The sequence below is a fragment of the Aythya ferina genome (assembly GCF_964211825.1).
Source record: "Aythya ferina genome assembly, chromosome: 2".
Taxonomy (NCBI): Eukaryota; Metazoa; Chordata; class Aves; order Anseriformes; family Anatidae; genus Aythya; species Aythya ferina.
Window position 1 is genome coordinate 144,432,243 of NC_140297.1, and position 22,924 is coordinate 144,455,166.

General features: G+C 36.8%; 1 protein-coding gene across 5 annotated transcripts in view; it reads right to left on the reverse strand.

Moving 5' to 3' along the window:
* Positions 1–22,924, reverse strand: part of CSMD3 (CUB and Sushi multiple domains 3) — a 684,493-nt gene that overhangs the window by 326,690 nt on the left and 334,879 nt on the right. For all 5 annotated transcript variants that reach the window (XM_084509891.1, XM_084509890.1, XM_084509889.1 and 2 more), the window contains one exon: positions 19,786–19,898. In XM_084509891.1, the coding sequence (XP_084366017.1) occupies positions 19,786–19,898 (113 nt within the window). The remainder of the gene's footprint in view (positions 1–19,785; positions 19,899–22,924) is intronic.

The following is a 22,924-nucleotide window of genomic DNA, read 5'->3' on the forward strand; positions in this document are numbered from 1 at the left end:
GTTGAGAGCTTGTGGGTAAAAACAACAGACACGGAGAAGGCTGAGGTACTCAACAAGTACCTCAGTCTTCAGTACACCTGTCTTCGCCTCAGTCTTCACTAGCTATCAGGCTTCCCACATCTCTCAAGTCCCCAAGCATCTAGGCAGGGGCTGGGGGAGCAAAGTCGCTCCCATTGTAAGTAAAGAGAAAGTTCGGGATCTCCTGGTGAAACTGAACAGGTACAAGTCTATGGGGCCTGATGGAATGTATCCCAGGATCCAAAGAGAACTAGCGAATGCAGTTACCAAGCCACTCTCCATCATAATTGAAAAGCCATGTCAGTCAGGCAAAGTCCGCAGTGACTGGAAAAAGGGAAACATCACTACAATTTTTAAAAAGGATAGAAAGGAAGACCCAGGGAACTGCAAACCAGTAAGCCTCTCTTCTGTCCTTGGGAAGACCATGGAACAGATCCTCTGGAAGCAGTATTAAAGCATGTGCAAGGAAGTGATACGAGACATGCAGTACAGCTTCACCAAGGACAATTTGTACCTGATCAATCTGATGACCTTCTATGATGGAATAACTGCATCAGTTGAAATGGGAAAAATGTCATCTACCTAGACTTCTGTAAGGCTTTTGATACAGTTCCACACAACATCCTGATCTCTAAATTGAAGAGGTATCCACTTTATAGTCTAACCAAAATCAAATCCATATGGAGCTGACTGAATGGCTGAAGCCAGGGAGTTGTGGACAATGCCTCTATGTCCAGGTGGAGGTCCATGACAAATCGTGTCCTTCAGGGGACTTTCTTGGGACCAGTGTTGTTTAATGTCTTTAACAGTGACATAGACAGTGGGATTGAGTGAACCCTCAGCAAGTATGCTGGCAACACCACTAACTGATGCTGTTGGTACTGTGGAAGGAAGGGATGCCATCTGAAGGGACCTGGACAAGCTTGAGAAGGGGGCCCACAGAAACCTAATGAGGTTCAACAAATCCAAGTGCAAGGTGTGCCCTCTGGGGAGGCTTCATTGAGGCCTTTCAGTACTTAAAGGGGGCTTATAAAAGGGGGCTTAAAGGGGGCTTAAAATTCTTTCCTGAATTTAGCAAATTCTGAAGAGATTAGTTGAGATTGACTCTTATCTCAGTTTTATATAATTAAACTACACTAAACCAGCAGTTCCTAAATATGAAAGAAAAAAGAAACATCATAACATCAGAGAAATACCAGCAGTGTCCAGATCCGAAGACACAGATTCTCAAGACTCTGGTATTTTTTTCAATTATTTTTGAATGTAAAAACCTCATGTTTATACCACTTACAAATAAAGCCTATTCTTCCTACTTGTGTGTATTAATAAACTGTATCATTTGGGAGAAGCTGCACGTCCTTTAAGTCGTAAAGTGTTAAGGACGCTACAACAAACAACAGACTATGGGTTAATTTACAGAATGTTTGTGCAGAAATGCATTATCTGCTTCTCCCTCTACCATATAAGTTGCATATTCTTTGTTTTTTAAACTGTAACTTGCACAGAATTAAACCTAACATTTCTTCTAAAATCCAAGAAATGATATAGTATCTCCTCAAAGAGAGAGTAAGTTTTGTCAAAGCAAATACAATATTTCTGGATAACATAAAACTACAAGTCTACAGTGGGCAGTATAGTGTTTTAGAGTTTTTTTTCTATGATGAATAAAGCATTAGATGAACACGGTGACAAAGAAAGAGTCAACATACAATTGGTCACAATCACAGATAAACTTAATAGATAAGAAGGCCATGAAGAAAAGAGCAGAAGACTTCAGGACTTAATGAATCTTATTTTAATTACTGTGTAATTTCATCATATTTCATTAGTATCTCGGATAATAGGAAAAAAACGCATACAGGAAAACAAAACACCAGAATAAATAAATAAATAAATAAGACACACCAAAACCCTACATAGCTAAATACTCCTAAAAGTAATTGATGGAATAAAATTGATGGAATTGATGGAATAAATAAATAAATAAATATAGAAGGAATAAGTAAATAAATACATTTTGGAAAAGGCATTGTAAATCTTTCTTAAAATCCCCACTGGGTAATATATCACTAATAGGTGTGGGGACTAAAATTGTTGAAAATGGAATAAAATTTGACCCACCATCCATCTTTCTCAAAACCAAATAATTATTGATTTAATTGGCTTCGCACACTATACATCACTCTTCATATGTCACACTAGATCAAGTGATTTGGTTAGTACAAAGCTTTAGAAAAGATGCCTTGAAGCTTTCAGGTAACTCATTTCTGGTTGTTCTATTTTACAGACATTTTTTATTTTGACAAAATCTATGCCAAGGGCCTAAATTCTCCTATGTGCAGCTTTTACTCATTTTAATGCAGTACTAAAGTGGAAAACAATGCAACACACCATTATACCAAATGTAATGTATTATTTATTACATTGTGTTCATGCTTTCATTTTATGAAGCCTGGACTCTCAGGTTTCATGTGTCCTTTACGTTGATATAAAAAGTTAGCTATAGAGATGGATTTGTTAACAGAACAGATAGCAACTGCCTACTGTCCGAGTATTAGTCATTCTCCCAGCTTATAGACACACTGACACAACACACATTTTCAGGATTATTTTTCATTTAATTTCTCTATCTTTCCTGTATGTTTATACATGACATACATACATATTTACAAGCCTATAGATATTTGGAGGTTGGGTGAAAAATTAGCCATTTGTTGTGAAAATAGCATTAGTAAATTAAGTTTCAATAAATAAGCTGGAACTGCAAAACAATATCTTAATAGACAGCCACAGTGCTCAATGGTTTTGATCAATGCATATGACCTTTTAGAACTTAAATATCATCTAAAAATGTCACATGGAAAATAGCCATAACAGTTTTTCCAGAGTAATTTTATACTTCTTAGAGTAAAATTTCAGATTTATTTTTAATTACATTTATTATTTCTTTCAGCATCGCACTGCCAACATGAGTTTAGAGGATTTAAAAACAGGTCTTCAAAACTATTGCAATGTATGCAACCTATAGCAATTATGGTTGTATCTATTTTAAGCAACATCAAGATAACCGTCCAAAACTAATGCATGATTTTAAGTTATATTATTGACAAGTTCAAAACCTAATAGCTGAAGATGAAATGTGCTTTTATATCTTGAAGCATTCTGCTGCTATTTTCAGCAATTAAAATAGGAAGAACAGGTGTAATTCATATTTTTTCATCAAATCCTGAGGAAACTTAACTTTACCATTGTCTTAAATCTTATTATTTGTCAATATATTTTGTGAAATTAATGCTAGAAATTACAGAGGTTAAGTGACTCTAACCTGCACTGAACAATATCACATTCTACAGTCTCACTACTCATTGTCAATTTATATTGACTATACATGTATACTGACTTAAAGAACATGTTTTGTTTCCTCAATGAAGTATTTTTTTGTAATTAAATGTGTATTTATTACAGCGTTTGTTTAGAAGAATATCTCTCAAAGTTCAGGGTGTCAATGTCTTTTATCCTCTAAGTTATCAGGATGCCACAGTAACTGCACCTTATATTCATTTACAGAATATTAAAATGATGCAAGATAGTCCAACTTATAAATACAAGCCTCCAACAACTTGAACAAAGAAATATAGCTTTTACTTGACAAAAATTAAAATAATTCCAGGCATTAAAAATCAAAATCTAATATTACCAAAACTAAGTATATCTATTCCGATCTTTCGTGACTGAATGTTAGAGAACAAGATCATTTTACATCGTGAAATACAAACTCAAGGAGTAAAAAGCAAGCATTTACATGTTAGATTTGAGGACAAATCTCCAACATAAAAGCACATGTCTGTTCCCTGAAATAAATAAACTCCAAATAGGTAATTTGTGATAGGAACTAGGCTTTGCCAACAAAAAAGGGACTATATTCAGTCTCAACTATGCATGCTATTTTTACCACTACAAGTGAAAAAAATACAGACAAAAGTGTTGTCTTAAAAAATCAGCTAAAATTTTAAAATACATTTCCTAAGCTGTCTTCCATTTTCTTCATCACTACTGATACTATGCTACTATCAAAAGGTTTTTTTTTAATATAATACTGTTTTTCAGATAGTCAAATGAAGTCTTTCCCCTTTTGAAATTTCTCAATGTTAATGCTTTTTTTTTTTTTTTTTTTTTGTATTATCTGCTGTAAACTAATCTATAAGCATAGTAATTTCTCTTTAATTATAGTTACCTTTGCCACTTGTCTGATCTTTCCCTTAGCACTTTCACTTGTGACATGGGAAATACCTCTTTTCATCCCTGTAGTGTTAGAATCATTTTCATGTAATTTGTTTTCCACATCATTAATTCAGATACTTTGACATCCCATAACAAAATGTATGTACTTATGTAGTCTATTTCTTAACATCACCTAAGCATTCACCTGGAGAGAATTCTGGGTTCTGGACCCAAGTCTATGAAAATATTTCATCTTATTTTAGGCATATTATGTGGCCCAGTAAATATGATTTACTGCCCCATTACCATTAAATGACCACAGGCATACCTTTGACCTGCCAGGGCAGGACTTGGGTGTTTGCCTCGGTTTGCCTTGGGCAGTGCTGCATCTAGCTGGTTTGTGCTGAGATTATGATTGTTTGTTAACAGAGTGGCTATTTCTTACCCCAAGCTGAAGTTCTGCAACACACACAGTTAAACCCTGACTAAACTGGAAGATGCTACAAAGCGTCCAACAGCCCTTGTGTTCATCTGAATGGGGGGAGACTACTATGAAAACTCAAAACAGGAGCTGAGAATCAAGACAAACATGGCTGTTTGAAGAAAGCATGCAAGAATTATAGCCCAAGCAGACTCAATGATAGAAACTACACTATGAACTACTTCTCCAAGGAATGACCCTGGGATGCTGTCAAATCATAGAATGTTCCTCTCTACTCCACTCTGCATGAGGAGGGCAAAAGATGTTAACATTAGGACCCACAGAGACACTGGGAGGGTGAGAGCAATTTCTGGGAAAAGGATTAGATATTTAGGAAGGTCATGTACAACAATATCTACACTGTTACTAAGACTTCTCTGTGCTTAGCTCTACTTATGTTCCCTTGTGCTCATAACTAGATTGAATGTCGTAATAGGCTCCACTGAAGAACAAGTTACTCTTCTATCACATCCTTTGGCTACATTTGGATGGCACAGCACTCAACATCCTTGCTTCATCTGCTCACCTTCTCACATACAGAGAATTCTGGAATACTCTTTCTGGATTTGAAGCTGTTGTTAGGTACTAGATGTCTAAAAATCTACCTAGTATCAATTTACAAATGGCTTTAAATTTGGAATAGGCTTACTTTGTAATGTTGACTATTTCCAAGAACTTCAGTTCAGTTTCTGATAATTTTACCAGTAGATGATCTACTAATTTCCATAGATTACTATATGCCTGCTGAAGTTGACTGTCCTGGTTTAGGCTGGGATAGAGTTTATATTCTTCATGCTAGCTTGTATGGGCCTATGGTTTTGATTTTGCGATGAAAAAACAGGGTTGATAACACATTGATGGGTGTGTGATCTGAGCAGTGCTTGTACAGCACCAAGGCATTCTCTGTTTCTCACACTGCCCCATCTGCAAGTAGGCTAGGGTAGGCAAAAAGCTGTGAGGGGACACAGCCAAGACATCTGATACAAACTAACCAGAGGGATATTCCAAACCATCAGACATCATGCTCTGCAATAAAAGCTGGGGGGGTGGGGGGAGAAAGGAGGAGGCAGTGGAGCCTTGGAGTAATGGTGTTTGTCTTCCCAAGTAATGTTAAGTTTGCTGAAGCCCTGCTTTCCTGGAAATGGCTGAACATCTGCCTACCAATGGGAAGTAATTCCTTGTTTTGCTTTGCTTGCTCATACAGCGTTTGCTTCACTTATTGACTTCTCATTATCCCTTACTCTTCTGACTCTCTCCCCCATCCCACTGCGTCGGAATTGAGTGAACGGCTTAGCTGCCTACCAGGGTTAAAACACAATAGCTGGGCAAACCTGAAGAACCTAGAGTTTTATAGCTCACAAGAGATGGAAATATGTTACAGAAAATGCCAGCCAAGAGCAAACCAAAATAAAATGCCAACAAATATAAATTACAGACTATTCTAATACAATGCAATTAATAGATGTTTCTCAGAACATGAAAATGTATGGTGAACGAGCACTGCTGATATAGTAGTTTTACAGCATAACAGCACTTACATAAATTAATTATTGATGGATTGGGTTATTAAAAAAGAACACTCTCATGGCATAACACTTAGCAATATGGCAAACTCATAAGTCCAAGAAAGAGAACTACAGGACTCTGGTTATACTGATTCTTCATCTGGAAATATTTCTGGAAAATCCATTCATACGCACATTTTAAATTTAAATTCTGTTTTACACATAGTACCTAACTGCTTGTAGCCATCATACATACTAAAGTATGCAAAACCAAACATGTTTCTTTCTTCACTCTTCATCCAAGCAAGTAAAATAAATTTTCAGCTCTCTGTTCCATGAAATGCCAAGAGCTAAAGAAATTTATCAATAACTATATCATGATGTTACCTCAATAGATAGCTGGAAGCCTTGCTTCTGTCACCCTTTCATAGGCTGCCTTAGCAGGAAATGCATGTGAACATTTTGAAAGGAGACATCTCCAGAGTCTGTCACATGCAGTCCCTTCACCATTTCAAGAAACACACCACAACCATAAGGTAGACATTCAACCACATGATTTGAATAGGTGTAATAAAAGGAGACTAATCAGGTATATTACATTCTCACTGTTGCAAAATATGAAAAGGAAAGCACTAGGCTTGAACTAAGAGTTCTTTGCTAGCAGCAGACAGTACTGAGGTGAATTCATAAATAAGATTTACTAAATATAGGCATAGAACCTGGAATTAATGGAACTTAAAGTTCTTCAGCTTCTAATTGCTGCTCTATTATGCTGGGGTTTCAAATTCTACCCTGTGCCCAGCAGGATTTTTCCAAATGCATGAATTGTTTCACTATTTGTCTGTGGGGTCACGCTATCAGCTACAAAGTCCAGAAATGTTCACAAGAAAAAAAATAAATCAACTTCCACAAATGAACAAGCATCTTTAAGTATAATTTAACCCCAAACACGTAAATATTTCTATCTTGTAACATATATGCTTTATACATAAGGCAATTGAACTGATTGTAACTGAATACACATTGAATTTCTGAGGGGGATAAGTCGGACTAATGGCAATTCAGCTCGGTGTCCTGGCTCAAGCAGTAACTAATACTAAACAACATAGCAAAAGATGACCTTTCCAAATAGAATGTATTTGTTATTGCTCAACAGACTAATATCAGGGCAGAGAAAGTCCTTCCCCTCTTCCTTATAAGTATTAGAAATCAAACATTTGTGAATGTTTTTCATTATATATTGTAAAGCAGTTAGAGTGACCTACAGTTACACTGAACAAAATTAAAATGTCATGGGAGTTGTCTTCAAATAATAATTTCTTTGCCCAGCTCTCCAATGACATGAGGAGAGTTGTAGAAAAGGATCATAAATTGTCTCATGATCAAATCTCATGCAATTTATAATCTATGCCTCTATATAAAGCATAAAATGGTTTTAAACATGTATAAATTACAGATTATATACTAATATTTGACTTTTCCTTGGATTATAAGTACACAAATGTGTTTAAATACACACGGACATAGTCAAGTAGCTTCATAGTCCTGATTAAGAGCGGACAGCATGTTGTCAGAACAACATTAATCTCTTCATTGAAACCCAAATGCAAAACATTTTCAGACAGTAAATTTCCTATCAGAAGAACACAGAAACTTTTCTAAAAATAAACTGTATTGGGTTTATGTAGCAAGGTCTTGGTAGCAGGAGGCTGCAGGGGTGGCTTCTGTGAGAAGAATCCAGAAACTGCCCCATCTTAGATAAGGGCCAGTTTCAGCTGGCTCCAAAGGGACTCGTTGCTGGCCAGAGCCAATCCAATAAGTGATATTGTTCGTGCCTCTCTGAGAGCAGGGAAAAAAACACAACCACCACTGTGTTGGGTCTGTCTGAGCTGGAGTCACCTTTCCCTGCAGAAGCCCACACAGTGCTGTGCTCTGCACTTGTAGCTGGAACAGCACTGATATCACTCCAGTGTTGTGTCTATTGCTGCATAGTGCTGGCACAGCATCAGGACTCCTTCCAAGCCCCCAAGAGCCAGCAGGCTGGGGGTGGGCAAGTGATGGGGGGGGACATCGCTAGGGCAGCTGACCTAAACCAACCAAAGGGATATTCCATAACACCTGATGTCACACTCAGCAATAAAAAGGGGGGCTCTCGTGGGGGAGGGGGCTGTTCCTCCTGAACAACCACTACGTGTTTTGAGGCCCTGCTTCCCAGGACATGGCCAAACATCGCTCGTTGATGGGAAGTAGAGAATATTTTTTTTCCCTTCTCTCTGTGATTCCGTGCGGACTTATTGTTTCTTTTGTTTCTTTTACTCCCCATTCCCTTTCCCTTTAATTAAACCTTTTTCATCTCAGACCCTGAGTTTTCTGTGTTGTATTTTCTCCCCCTTCCTCCTTGAGGAGAGGGGAAGTGAGAGAGCAGCTGTGGTGAAGCTCAGCTACCCACCTGAGTAAAACCACCAAAACCACCAACACAAACAAACAAAACAAAACAAACAACAACAAAAAGAAACAGCTGCACAATAGTAGCTAGGAGAGAAGAGTGAGAAACAGCCCTGTAGACACCAAAGTCAGTGCAGAAGGAGGACAAGAGATGCTCCAGGCATGCAGCAGCAGTTCCCCTGAAGCCTGTGGAGAGGCTCCTAGTGGAGCAGGTGGATGTGGCCTGGAGGAGGCTGTGGCTCATGGAGAGTCCCTGCAGGAGCAGGCCCCAGGCCAGAGCTGCTGCCCATAGAGAGTAGCCCACACAAGAGCAGGTGATCCGGGGGGGAACTGCTGCCTGTGGGTGACCTGTGCTGGAGCAGTTTGCTCCTGATGAATAGACCCTGCAGTACGAACCCATGTGGGAGCAGTTCCTGAAGAGCTGCTGCCTGTGGGCAGCCCACATGGGATCAGTTCAGGAAGGACAGCATCCCGTGGGAGAAACCCTACATGGAGCAGGGGCAGAGAGGGACCTTGAAGGAGAGGCAAAGTGCTACAGATTGACTGCAGCTCCCATTCCCCTGTTCCCCTGCACCGCTCAGGGGAAGGAGGTAGTAAGAGTGTGGACAGGGGAAGGTGTTTTTATTTTGTTTTCTTTGTTTCTTACTTCTCTAGCTTGTTAGTAATAGGCAATAAAAATCTCTAATCTTCCTACACTGAGTCTGTTTCACCTGTGACAATAATGGTTGCGTTATCTCCCTGTCCTTATCTCAACCCTTGAGCCCTTTCCATTGCATTTTCATCCCCTTTCCCTTTGAGAAGGGGGAATGAGAGAGGAGAGGTGCTTCAGCACTCTGATCATCCTTTGCGGCCCTCCTCTGGACAAGCTGTAACAGGTCCATATCTTCCTTGTGCTGGGGACCCCAGAGTTAAATGCAGTACTCCTAATGGGGCCTCATAAGGACAGAGTAGAAGTGGAAAATCACTCCCCTCAGCCTGCTGACCATGCCTCTGTTGATGCAGTCCAGGATGCAGTTGGCCTTCTGGGCTGCAAGCACATAACCACCGGCTCATGTCAAGCTTTCCATCCATTGAACTCCCAAGTCCTTTTCTGCAGGGCTGCTCACAATGAGCTCTTCACCCACCCTGTACTCATGTCTGGGATTGTCCTGCCCCAGGTGCAACACCTTGCACTTGGATTTGTTGAACCTCTTTAGGTTTCTGTGGGCCCCCTTCTCAAGCTTGTCCAGGTCCCTTCGGATGGCATCCCTTCCTTCCACAGTACCAACGGCACCAGTTAGTGTGGTGTCGCCTGCATACTTGCTGAGGGTTCACTCAATCCCACTGTCTATGTCACTGTTAAAGACATTAAACAACACTGGTCCCAAGAAAGTCCCCTGAAGGACACTATTTGTCATGGACCTGGACATAGAGGCGTTGTCTACAATGAAGGGAGACTCTGTCTCCCTTCAAATCCATCTCTCTGCACTATAGAGTTCAGGATGTTGTGTGAGACGGTTCCAGGGCCTTAAAGAAGTCCAGATAGATGACATCAGCCAGTCTTCCCTTGTGAACTAACATATGGATAAAAAAGATATCTACAAAGTAGCATGGCTTTTCTAAAGGAAGGGCCTGCGTTACAAGCCTCCAAAGGCTTTCAGAGAGATTAGAAGGCACAGAGATGAGAGAAGTCCAGTTTAAGTAAAATATTTGCATTTTCAAAGGGCATTTGCGGAAGTACCTTATGACAGATTCTTACAGAGACTAGAATTTCTGTGTTAGGTGCAGGCTTGATGGATGCTTATTTAAAACATATTTAACAGATGGTAGCAGTAAAATGGTTGCTTCCTCTGGAGTAGAGAAGTTAAATAATGGACTTCTGTATTATGCATCCTGTTTGACAATATATTCATAAATATTCTGGAAAGAAGATGATTAATGAGATGACCAAGTTTGCTGATAGTATTAGCTTATGCAGAGTAGCACTGTTGACAACCACCTGTGAAGAGATAATGGTCCTGCAAAACTGAGTAAGCAGTGATATGGTAGATTAAGTACAGCCCATTCTACAAAAAGAATCAAAAGGCATCAGATGAAGCTAGTAAAACCAACATGAACAAAAAGGTACTACTGCACTGTAACCTCTCCAGCATAAAAAAATTTGGAATACTAAGAGTGTGCATGAGCTTAAGATGAAAATTAGACAAGTCATGGATGAAAAAGCATTCAAGAGCTACTTATTATAAATTGACTAGACTTAGGAAGTCTCTGTACCACAAACTGTTGGAGCATAGGAAATAATTCCAAAGAAGCAACACTATATCATTACTTGTTCTCTCTTCCATAAGCAGTACTTGGATAAAAGGATATTTAGTATGACTTTGTACAACTGTTCTTATGTATTTTATAATGTAGGGATTACAAACTGGAGCTCTTATACTTTATGTCCAATACACTGAGATAAATAGATTAATAAAACATTTGGATAATACCAACAGAGTAGGTCTCCACTGAAAAAGCTTGCCATGAGAGTTGTGAGCTACAAAGCAGGAAGAGCAAAGAGTAAAATAACGCAGGTTGGCAAAAAGTTAGCCAGGAAGATGCCCCAGTTTTCTGTACTGGATATAATTTTGCTTAATATATTCAAGAGAGATGCAAAACAAGAATGAGATTGAGTTGCAACACTTGTGAACACACTTTCAGCAAAAATTGAATCAGGTACAAAAAAAGTTGTGTTATATTTATGAAGTATCTATGCTTTAGTACAGTTACACTAAAAGTGTAAAGTACTATTTTTTTTTTTTAAGACTATACTACAGTATCTGTATTTGAGTATTTGAACTATTCCTGAGACTTACAAAATTTAAAATCATTTGTATTCAATTAGCACAAAGATTTTAGCCATTAATGTGGAACTCTGCTTGTTGTTTGTTCTGCAGAATACAGTTAGGATGCACAAGGAATAGAATGGAGGGTATTAGAATTCAATTAAACAAATCATTGGTACAATTTAATCTAGTTAACACACCACAAAACACATACAATCATATGACAACAAACAGAGGACAGTGAATACAAAGGCAACAGAAATTATCTAAAGAGTGGAAACAACACAAGAGAACAAAAATTGAAACAAGGAAGACTGAACAGTTTGGAAACAAGAGCTCTGACATGTATTTAATTCTTGATTTTGAAGTGCAGAAAGTACAAATGTTTCACTTTCTACTTCATCATTAAACAAGGATGAGGTAGTATTTAACAAAGTTTTGTAAAAACACAAAACTACAAAATGAAACTGACCAGACAATCTCACTGAGTTCAGTAACATACATTTAGAAAATAGCCTAAAATAATATGAACAAAAATAATTACAGCTGTGTTTTTAGTAGAACAGACATGAAGAGACAGGCTACTCTCATGACTTGTAGATGAGATATCATCTACATTTTAGAGATATCAGATGAGATATCTCTAAAGCCTATATTACTATAAATGTATCTTACTTTGCACATCTGAAATTTGTGTTTTCAAACACAGTTAGAGGACTAAAACTGTATTAAGCTGTCTACCTAATGCAGACTATTCAGTGTTCTGTCACCAACAGAAAAGCAAGTGCTGTTGGGCAGTTAATCCTGGAAAAACATCTGTGACAAAAACAAAAGAAAACCCATACACAGATATGTCTGCAACTGGGTGTTTACTGCTATGAAAACAGGATGAAATGTGGATGACAAATTCCAGAAGGCTACCCCAGGTACCCCAAGCACTCAGGCACAGAAGCCATGCAGGCAAGCAGAATGAGTTATGCTTTAAGCAGAAAGAAATCTTTTTAAATACTGAGTGTCAGAGTGTAATTCCCAACCCTAGAATTAGATCATCTCTGCAGAAAATTGAATAAGGAAATCTACTTCACTTTAAATTCACTATTTTACCTCAGTCTCATCTAGCTTGACATCTTAGACAAGCCTATTGTAAACCTTATCATTACACTCCAGTCTAAGTAACCTTTATTTTCTTATACAATTAAGTTTAAAGTATCTCTGATATATCTCAAAACTTAAAAAAAAAAAAAAATAAAAAAAAAAAAGTGCAGATAAAAGATAAAAGGTGGAGATGTCAAAAATCCTACTTGATTCAGGAGTTTTTATTAGTGTGAGGTCAGTTACCTTGAGAAAAATAAAATAAAATAAATAAATAAAAAATAAAAAATCCCTCACATCTCACCACTGCTCAGAACCAGTGTGATATAAGGACCTGACAGAACTAGACTACCCTGAGTGTTAAGAACGCATTTTCTTATTTCAGCCCTAAGAGGATAGTGTCTTATGGATAAGAGGAATAACAGAAGCTCAGCTTATGCACATATGCTAATGCAGGATGGTTTTGAATATGTTTCCATGACTTTGACTTCATTCCTTAAAATATTTTTTCCTATGAACTGTCACTGTGATTATTTATTTTATTCTGAACTTCCACAAATTCAATGGTAAAAAGTGTCTTTGGAAAACGTGGATAAAACATATAACTAGTTAAAAAATAAAAAAATCAGATATATCCAAAATTAGAAAAGGAAGCTGTTTTGCATGAAAGATACTTCAATTCAAGAGTTCTCACACAAAAATTTCCAAGAGCTATTAGTACTCTATTGCTACATTTTCATTCAGTTTTTGAGAAATGAAATAAAGACATGTTTCTTCAAAAAGCACATGATCTTACAAAAAAATGGTACTATTTTCTAGTCTTTGAAAGCTATGCCACAGTTTTATGAATACGTCGCTTTTGTATAGCTACTTTTTCCTCAATTCTAGATGAACTGGAACTTTTAGTTTGAGTGTTAAATATGTTGGAAACTGCCTGTTTATCCATTTTTATTCAGCTTCTTTCCCCTTTACCATGGCTTTAGGAAGAGCTACTGTGATTAAATGGCATCATAGAGTTGCAGAATCATAGAATCACTTGGGTTGGAAGGGGCCTTTAAGATCATCTAACTCCAACACCCCTGCCATAGGCAGGGATGCCACCAATAGATCAGATTGACCAAGGCCCCTTGCCTTGAACACCTCCAGGGATGGAGAATCCACAACTTCTCTGGGCAACCTGTGCCAGTGCCTCACTACCCTTACAGTGAAGAATTTCCTCCTAATTTCCTCTAGTCTAAATCTTTTCTCTTTTGGTTTAAGACCATTCCTTCTTGTCCTATCATTGTCTAAACAAGTAGAGTCCTTCTTCATCTTTTTTACAAGATCCTTTTAAGTACTGAAAGGCCAAAATGAGGTCTCCCCAGAGCCTTCTCTCCTCCAGGATGAACATCCCCAGCTCTCTCATGCCTTTCTTCATAGAAGAGGTGCTCCAGCTGTCCAATCATCTTTATAGCCCTCCTCAGGACTCCTTCTAACAGGTCCACATCTCTCCTGTGCTGGGGGCCCGAAACCTGGATGCAGTACTCCAGGTGGGGCCTCACGATGGCAGAGTAGAGGGGCACAATCACCTCCCTCAACCTGCTGGTCACACCTCTTTTGATGCAGCCCATGATGCAATTGGACTTTTGGGCTGCAAGCATGCATTGCTGGCTCGTGTCAAGCCTTTCATCGACAAGAACCCCTAAGTCCTCTTCTGCAGAGCTGCTCTCAATGAGTTCTTCTCCCAGTCTGTTATCAAGTAGATAACATCAATAACATCGGTCAGACTTCCTTTGTTGACTGATATAGTCATTCCATCATAGAAGGCCACCATATTGGTCAGGCACAATTTATCCTCAGTGAAGCCAAGCTGGCTGTCCCAGATCACCTGCTTGTCCTGCATGTGCCTTAACATTGCCTCCAGGAGGATTCGTTCCATGATCTTGCCAGGCACAGAGGTGAGGCTTACCAGTCTGTTGTTCCCCAGGTCTTCCTTTCTACCCTTTTTAAAAATGGTAGTGATGTTTCCCTTTTTCCAGTCAGCAGGGACTTCACCTGACTGCCAGGACTTTTCAAATATGATGGAGAGAGTCTTGGCAACTATATCAGCCAATTCCCTCAGGACCCTGAGATGCATGTCATCAGGCCCCATAGACCTGTAGTTGTTAAGTTGCATCAGAAGGTCCCAAAGTTGCTCTTTGCTTACAGTGGGAGGGAATCTGCTCCCCCAGCCCCCGCCTAGAGGTTCAGGGGCTCAAGAGATGTGGAAATCCTTACCAGTAGTGAAGACCAAGGCAAAGATGTTGTTAAGTATCTCGGACTTCTCCACATCTGCCTCTACCAGTTCTCTGTTTTCATTTGTCAGAGGTGATACACTCTCCCTTGTCTTTCTTTTGCAGCCAGTGTAGAACTCCTTCTTGTTATTCTTTGCATCCCTCACCAAGTTTAGTTCTGTCAGTGCCTTAGCTTTCCTGATTCCATCCCTGCACATCCAAACAGCGTTTCTGTACTGTTCCTAGGGCACATGGCCCTGTTTCCACCGCCTATGCATTTTCTTCTTTAGCCTAAGTTTGACCAGCAGATCCTTATTCAACCATGTCTGTTTCTTACCTTCCCTGTTTGATTTATTACTTATGGGAATAGAGAGCCCTTGCACTCCAATGAAAATATCTTTAAAGAGTTGACAGCTCTGATCAGATCATCTGTCCCCAAGGACTGTGTCCCATAGGATCTCATCCACTAATTCTTTGAACAGCTGGAAGGTGGCTCTTCTGAAGTTCAGGGTCCTGACTTTGCTCTTAGCCAGGCCCATTTCCCTGGAGATCACAAATTCAACCAGGGCATGGTCACTGTAACTCAGCCTTCCTCCAGTCTTAAACTCTTTAATGAACTCTTCTGCACTGATGAGCACCAGGTCCAGTAACGCTTCTCCTCTGATTGTTTTGTCTAATACCTGGATGAGAAAGTTGTCCTCAATGTACTCCAGGAGTCTCCTGGATTGCTTATTGTCTGCTGCTTAGCTTTCCCAGCAAACATTTGTGTGCTTGAAATCCCCCAGGAGAATGAGAGCCTGTAAGCATGATGCTTCCTGTAGTTGGAGCAAGAAGGCCTCATCAACAGGCTCCTCTTGATTGGGTGACCTGTAGTAGACCCCAACCACATGATTTCCTTTGTTGGTCCCGCCCTAATTTTTGTCCACAGGCTTTCAACCTGCTCTTGGCTGTTTCTCAGAGGGAACTGTACATAATCGATACATTTCTTAACATAGAGGGGACCCCACCACCAACCTTCCTTCCCGCCAGTCTCTCCTGTAAAGATTGTAGCCCTCCATTCTAATATACCAGCTATGCGATTTGTCCTACAATGTTTCTGTGATAGCAATTAGATCGAAGTTTTCTAGTTGCACTGTGGCGTCCAACTCCTCCTGCTGTTTCCTGTGCTGCATGCATTGGTGTAGAGGCACTTCAGCTAGGCTATGGGTTGCACCATCTTTTTAGAGGAGTCCTTCCTAATTCTTATGGGACGATTCACAGGTGTTTCCCTGCTTTTTAAAGTATTGTCATTCAAGGGTTGAGTCACTTACAGGTACAACCCCTTCCCCCACCAAATCTAGTTTAAAGCCCTCTTAATGAGTCTGGCTAGCTTGCTGCCCATTTCCTGAAACTGCATCATTTCCTGAAATATTGAATGATGTAAACTACTTATTTAACCTATCAATAATCATTATTAATTTGTAGTTTCCTTTCATAACAGTGATTTGGAAAGCCTAAAAATATTTACTTGTTTTATTTGATAATAGTATGAGCACGATAGTCATAACCCATATATAATGGAAGGACTATGATTGTCAAGGAATCCTGAAAATTATGACTTTGAAATAATGAACTTACAATTTCAGAATTGTAATTATTCCATACTTTCACAAAAACCATAAAATCTACATTAACATTTTAAACACAAAAACACATTACACAACAGAAAGAGAACAGAAAAATAGAAAAATATCTCTATAATGAATCTGGGCTTGTGTTTCTCTCCTGTCCGTTTCTGATATTTATTTTTCACCTAAGTAGGTGTTTTTGTTGTTGTTGTTTTATTTAGTTGGACACTGGGATAGGACTTAAAAACAAAACAAAACAAAACACACATTTACTTTAAAATATTAATCTTTCTTAAATGTTTGCATCTCTATTTCATTTTTCAAAAATTGTAATGAGATCTAGGTATTAAAAGCATAAAAAGTCTACATACACGACATCTTAATCTAGAAAACGTCAAAGATTATTATCTCATGAATACTTTCTGGATTCTTTCAAATGGCAGATATGCAAAAGAGAATAAATTGTCTCTTTCTGTAATATTTTGAATTTCAAAGAATTCTTCAGCTGAAAATCTACTGTATTAGAGAATGCAGAAGTATTCAAGAACTTACTTTTCTATTTTTAATCATTGAAAATGCATTCCATCTTATTACAGTCAGAAAGGATTTGACCTTCACCGTGGGCAAGTAAACCATTTTGGAGGACAATGAGTAAAGAGCACTGGGTAGTGACATTCCACAACTCTTCATTCCTCCCTTCATATTCCACAGAGGACTTGGAACAATTTATATTCTTGAAAATCCTCCCAGACTCAGACATAAGTATCAACTGGATGGAAGAATGTCTCCATGAATTCTGATGGCACGAGGCAGGCACATCTCTGCCTTGAGTTTCAAGATTCACAGAAGGAGATATTTAGGCATCAAAACATTTCAGTGGGAATTTATTCTGGCTATTAATGAGTACATTATCAAGTAATTAGTTCCAAAAGAAACAAGACTGTAGAGTGAAGTAACAGAAGATATAGTATCAATACAATCTATAAAATTTCACTCTGTTTTTCTGTTTTTACTTTGGACAACTTTATTAGGACTTACAGACTAAATGCAGCTATTATATATCATGAATGTTATTCAAGTGCATTCTGTGAACTGCCTCAAAGAAATTTACCTGGTGCCTTTCGGGATTTCTCCATCATGAAAAGTGAAGCAAGCGGAGTGATTAGAAGATTCACTTCAAAACAAATTGCTGGATCTAATCTAAAATGCTAAGGTATTTGCACCTCTTATGTAAGCAGAATCCTACAGGATCTAAATATATAATATATAAAAATAGATACAGTATTAGCCATAGTTAAGCTGTCTGTGTGTGTAGTGGAAACTGTGAGACAGAAGGAGCCAAGCTCTAGGAACGTTATTTCATCTAGTCCATTAAAGAGAAATACAAGCAAATTGGGCATGCGTTCTTAATAATTTATATAGTCATTTAAACTAAAATGTCCTTCAACCCTGAAACTTAGAAAAATAGTTTTGTTAAGTAGTTGCATAAAATTTTGAAAGTCTTTGCAATTTTATTTACTTATTTATTAGTACAGAAGGCAGTGATATGTCATATGCTTAAATGAATCTCTGAATTGAAAGCCAAATCATAACTTCAAAAATTTCTGTAATTGCAAAACTGCTTCTTGTCTGTTACATGTTACATTATCTGTTTCAATTTCTCTATTCAGAGTCTACCATCACTACCAGGATGGACTTCAAAAATATTTTATGAAAGGAAATATTGGCTGTTTCTTGGCATTTTAATGATACACCTTCTCAACAATAAAAGCAAAGGAAACTGATACAAAAATCTTACCCTGTACTCTAGATTAAAAAACAAAAACAACAACAAAAACAAAGAAAAAATATCTATTTGTTGAAAGCTTGGTGCATTCATGTGCTATTTAGTTACCTAGTATAAAGTATCAGCATAAGAAAATAGATACAGACTCAAAGTTTAAGTACATGCAATTAAAATTGATTATATGGAGATGAAATTGAGAATAGTCACCATTACCGTCCACCTCTACCTACTCATATTCAATTAATTTTATTTTTGCAGAACAAGTGTTTATAAGAATTAAAAATAGCTCATGAATAAAACAAGATATAGTACACATTTTAAGACACTAAACAATAATCCTTTGCCACCTGAAAACTAAAATTGCTGCAAGTAAAACTAATTTTATTTTAAAAAAAAGAAAAATCAAGTAAATAAAGTCAATGAGTACTGGAGTTCTGCAAAATATTTCAAACTCTGATACATAAAGATTCCACTTCCATTTTGTTATGGTTCAAGGTTTTTTCATATTTTCATATTTTTGTATATTAACAACAATACATGCCAACAGCCAAAAGAATTTTGGGGACATAAAGAAAGAGCAACTCATGTTTTACAGGTTGACTTCCAATATGCCTATCCATTCCATCTGTCATTCTTTTGATGTACCTAGCTTCGCCCCTGTTCCTTAACCTCCTGCTTCTCATAATTCCATTCCTGTCACAGAATGATGAACCTCAGTCCTTCTCCCTGTTCTCCAAATTATTCATAAATTATTGTTGTATATTTGGTTCAGCTTCTGGCGTTTTTGTCTTCCCTTATGGAAAATAATTATCACACACTCTATTGCTTTTTGGCAGCAGGAAAGGACCGTGTAACTTTAAAATTTGTTTCAAGAAACATATGCAACTATGTCAAATTTGATATTAAAATAATAAATGTAACTATTCTATAATAATTCAGAAGTGTTCACGTATGATATTCTTAATTTTTTGGCTTATTCTGCTGTCCATGATATATGAAAATTATACATTCTCCCAGAAGAATTAGATAGCAACAGCTGTTTAATGTTTTGTATTAAAGATCCCTCACTTCTTTTAGACAATACGGAACACTATTAGGTCATTTTTTCTTTGTCTTGTCCCAAAACTCTTAAGTAATTCCAATTTCTGGCTTCTGTTTTTGTTTGTTTGTTTGTTTGTTTGTTTTTTCTACTGTAGTAGGTATAATGAATGTTTCAAAAACACGTAGGTGTTTATGCTTTATTTGTGCATTTATCATTAAATAGTCATATCATTTCATTTTTATCTTTTTGACGTGAAATAACACAAAAATGTTAATCTATATGCCAAAAAATCAGTTGCTGTTATAACACATTTAATAAAAAGTAAATAAAAAGCAATTTCATATGACATAAGACTTCTAAAGAGAGATATTTTTTTGTGTATTTGTCCACTTAATTTGCATTTTCTTGTTTTGAAAACCAACAGAATTAGGAACAGAATTGAGATAAAAAAGAAAACCATGAAATAAAAACATTTCAAAATATTAATTTTGGTATACACTTAAAATTGCTTCTAATAATATATTGTTACCTTTGTAATTAACCTTGAAACCAATGGAGCCCACACTTTCATCTGTTTGAAGATGCAGCCACATCTGATTACTCATGCTCACAATTAAGTCTGGTACAAAGCTCCCAGTTAACCTACAGACAGAAAACAAACACAAACAAACTAAACCAGATGTAAAAGTCAAGAAGGAAACCTTAATAACAGTCTCAAAGAACTTCCACTATACCAGTAGCAATTAAGTACAATTACAATAAAAAATATATTAAATATCAAATAACCAGGTTATTTTTTTGCTTTTTGTAAGTGTTGATATTTAGACCCAGGACAGCAAGAATTTAACTAATTTTCATGGATTTTTTTTTTTTTTATTTCATCATGGTCAGCTCACACCAACTGAGCTAATACTAAGCTCAAGGATCCAATGAATATAGATTTGATAGTTTCAAAGTTCAAATTTCAATGCAATTCTAAATGTGTATCCTCTTTGCTGAATGGCATAGTGTAATAGTAAAAAGGACATATTCTAAAACTTGCAGTTTGATGTTTTCACAAAATTTTGCCTGAAATTTGGTAAAAGTTTATCAGCTAGAACAGAATGTTGAAAAGTAGCAAAACATTTTCCATTCTTGTAAAACGAATCACAAGCACAAGACTGTATGAGTGAAAACTGTGTTGTTTTTTTTTTTGTTTTGTTTTTTTAACCCAGTTCTAATTATTTTTAAAGCTAGCTGAAACTTAAAATGGACTATTTAAAATATATCATGCAGTTTGTAGTTAATTTTAGTTCTCCCCTCTGATCTTTTTTATTTATTTATTTATTTTTTATAAAATGTTCTGCTGTGGGAGAAACTCCTGTTAAATCCCCACATCTGTGTTCACAGATGGAGCTACTACAAAGACTCTTGCCAGAATTGAACAAGTAACTGCATGGCCAAAATGATGTACTAACTGCTCATTCCCACACTAAGGGAAAGTGGTTTCAGACTATGCCAAATTGAAAGATTAACTCTGTTGTTACTCAGAAACAACATTGTTGTTAACAGCTAACAGAGTTTTATAGCTGTCAATGGTGACTGACAGCAGACTTGGTGAATATCAAGACCGTTGGGGATATTAATCTCTTTGTTGTATCAGACAGAATTCCTAATACAAAAAACACACACACAAAAAATTGTTATTTCTATTTTCTGAAGTAAATTATAAATGCAAATTTTTCAATACACATTTTTTTCAGAAACCATATTTTTCAATGAAATAGTACATGGGGCAAAAATACAATTTGTAAATGCATTTTTTGAAAACAGTCAAAAAAGAGAACACAGAAATAACTTGTCCTTGCTCTTTTACATTGGTATTTTAAGTTACACATTTTAAAAAATAGTTGTCAAATTCTTAGCAGCTATAAATTTCTATAGCTCTTCAGCATCAATTGAGTTGCTAACAAGCAGAGAAACTTGTCAGTGAGGGAACGACTTTCTGCAAGAAAAGAAAATCAGCACTGATTCCAGAGAGACACGGGTTATCTGTTACTTCTGCACCTGCAAGACCTACAGAGTTCTTTTTTAAGTGCTTAGTGATCCGTGTACAATATTTGGGAAGATTTTGGGGCCATCAGTAAGATCAAGAAAAAAAATACCATTATGCGGTATATATATATAGACTTCCTCTACTGTGGAGACCACTTATGGATGTAGGTTCTTAAACCTCTTTCAAAAGCTGATCAGTGAACACTGTCAACAAAATAAATGGATAGATGCCTCCCTTTTTATTATAAAATTTAACAATAGTTATGACACTCAGCAGGGTGTTTTCCCCCTTTCCCTCTTCAAGACGACCTTTCCTACATACTAGTGGAAGTCCTGGAATCACCAGGACTGCAATTCTCAAGTTAGAAAGCATAATTCAAATGCCAAATGAAAAAACAGACATATTCAAACCAATGTTCATCAGCAGTTTGCTGGAGGAAAAATCATTATTTTAAAATTTACAATCTAAATCTACAATATCTGATTTATTTGCTGTGCATCACATCTTCGGCAAAGTGTGATTGGCTCAGGGAAGAAAATATTTACAAGCTTTTTTAAGAACTGAATTATGCTCCATCTTCTATGTAATTTTTAAAGGTATTTTTAACCTAATAACCACAACTCTGATAGCTCTGATCACAGAATAACCGGTGATCAATCCACTAGTAAATGAAAACAATACATGTGACTGAATGACTGATTTTACACTGTTATTTAATATATATTTATATAATTAATTGGGGGGCTTTCTGCCTTCTCAGTATCCTCATAGTAATTATTCTTAAAAACAATATTTCTCTAGTTAGCTACAAAACAGATTCACTTACATGTTAATACTTGACAATTCTAAATAACTCCTTAATAAAATAAAATTATTTAGAATTCCTATGTATGGATTACAAGTTTAATTCTGCAATTCCATCACTTCTCCCCAACATGGGTCTCATCATCAGAAATACTTTTATAAAATATCAACAATGAAATAAAATTGGACCTTTAATTAAATAAAATGTACTACATCCATCAAAATTTAAAATATTTTTGTACTGTGCCTCGTTGTGTTAATTTAATTTAAATAACAATACTTCAGTTAAATGTTAGTAAGATTTGGTGAATTGCTACTTAGTAAAAATGAGATGATAGTCAATAGAGTTTAGGCATCTAAGAATAGAGTTTAGTAGTCTTATATGAAAACTGATGAAAAACTCAGTGCTTTTTTTTTTTTTTTTAATAATCATAAGTGGTTTGGGTAATATATTGCTAAGTTTTTTTGTATAGTTTTCTTCCCTATACTAACACATTTCTGAGCTCACCTACAATAGTTGATAAGAACTTAAAAATTGACATTCTATGCTATCCTCTTTTGCCATACTAAGCTTGCTAGGAGGTTTTAAAAGTTCATGTATAAGTTGCCCATCATTGTCTTAACTGATCATTTTTAATATGAGAAATTACTTATACAAACGGAGCACAACAGCCCCCAAAGTTTATATTCATATATATATACAAAATATACAAATGTAAAACCTCTACCTTTACAAATTCTGGTGTTAGTTCACTTTTTCTGCTGTTCAGTCCACCTCTTTCTGACTTTAGAACAGTAAATGTTCTAATTACATAATAATGTACTGTAT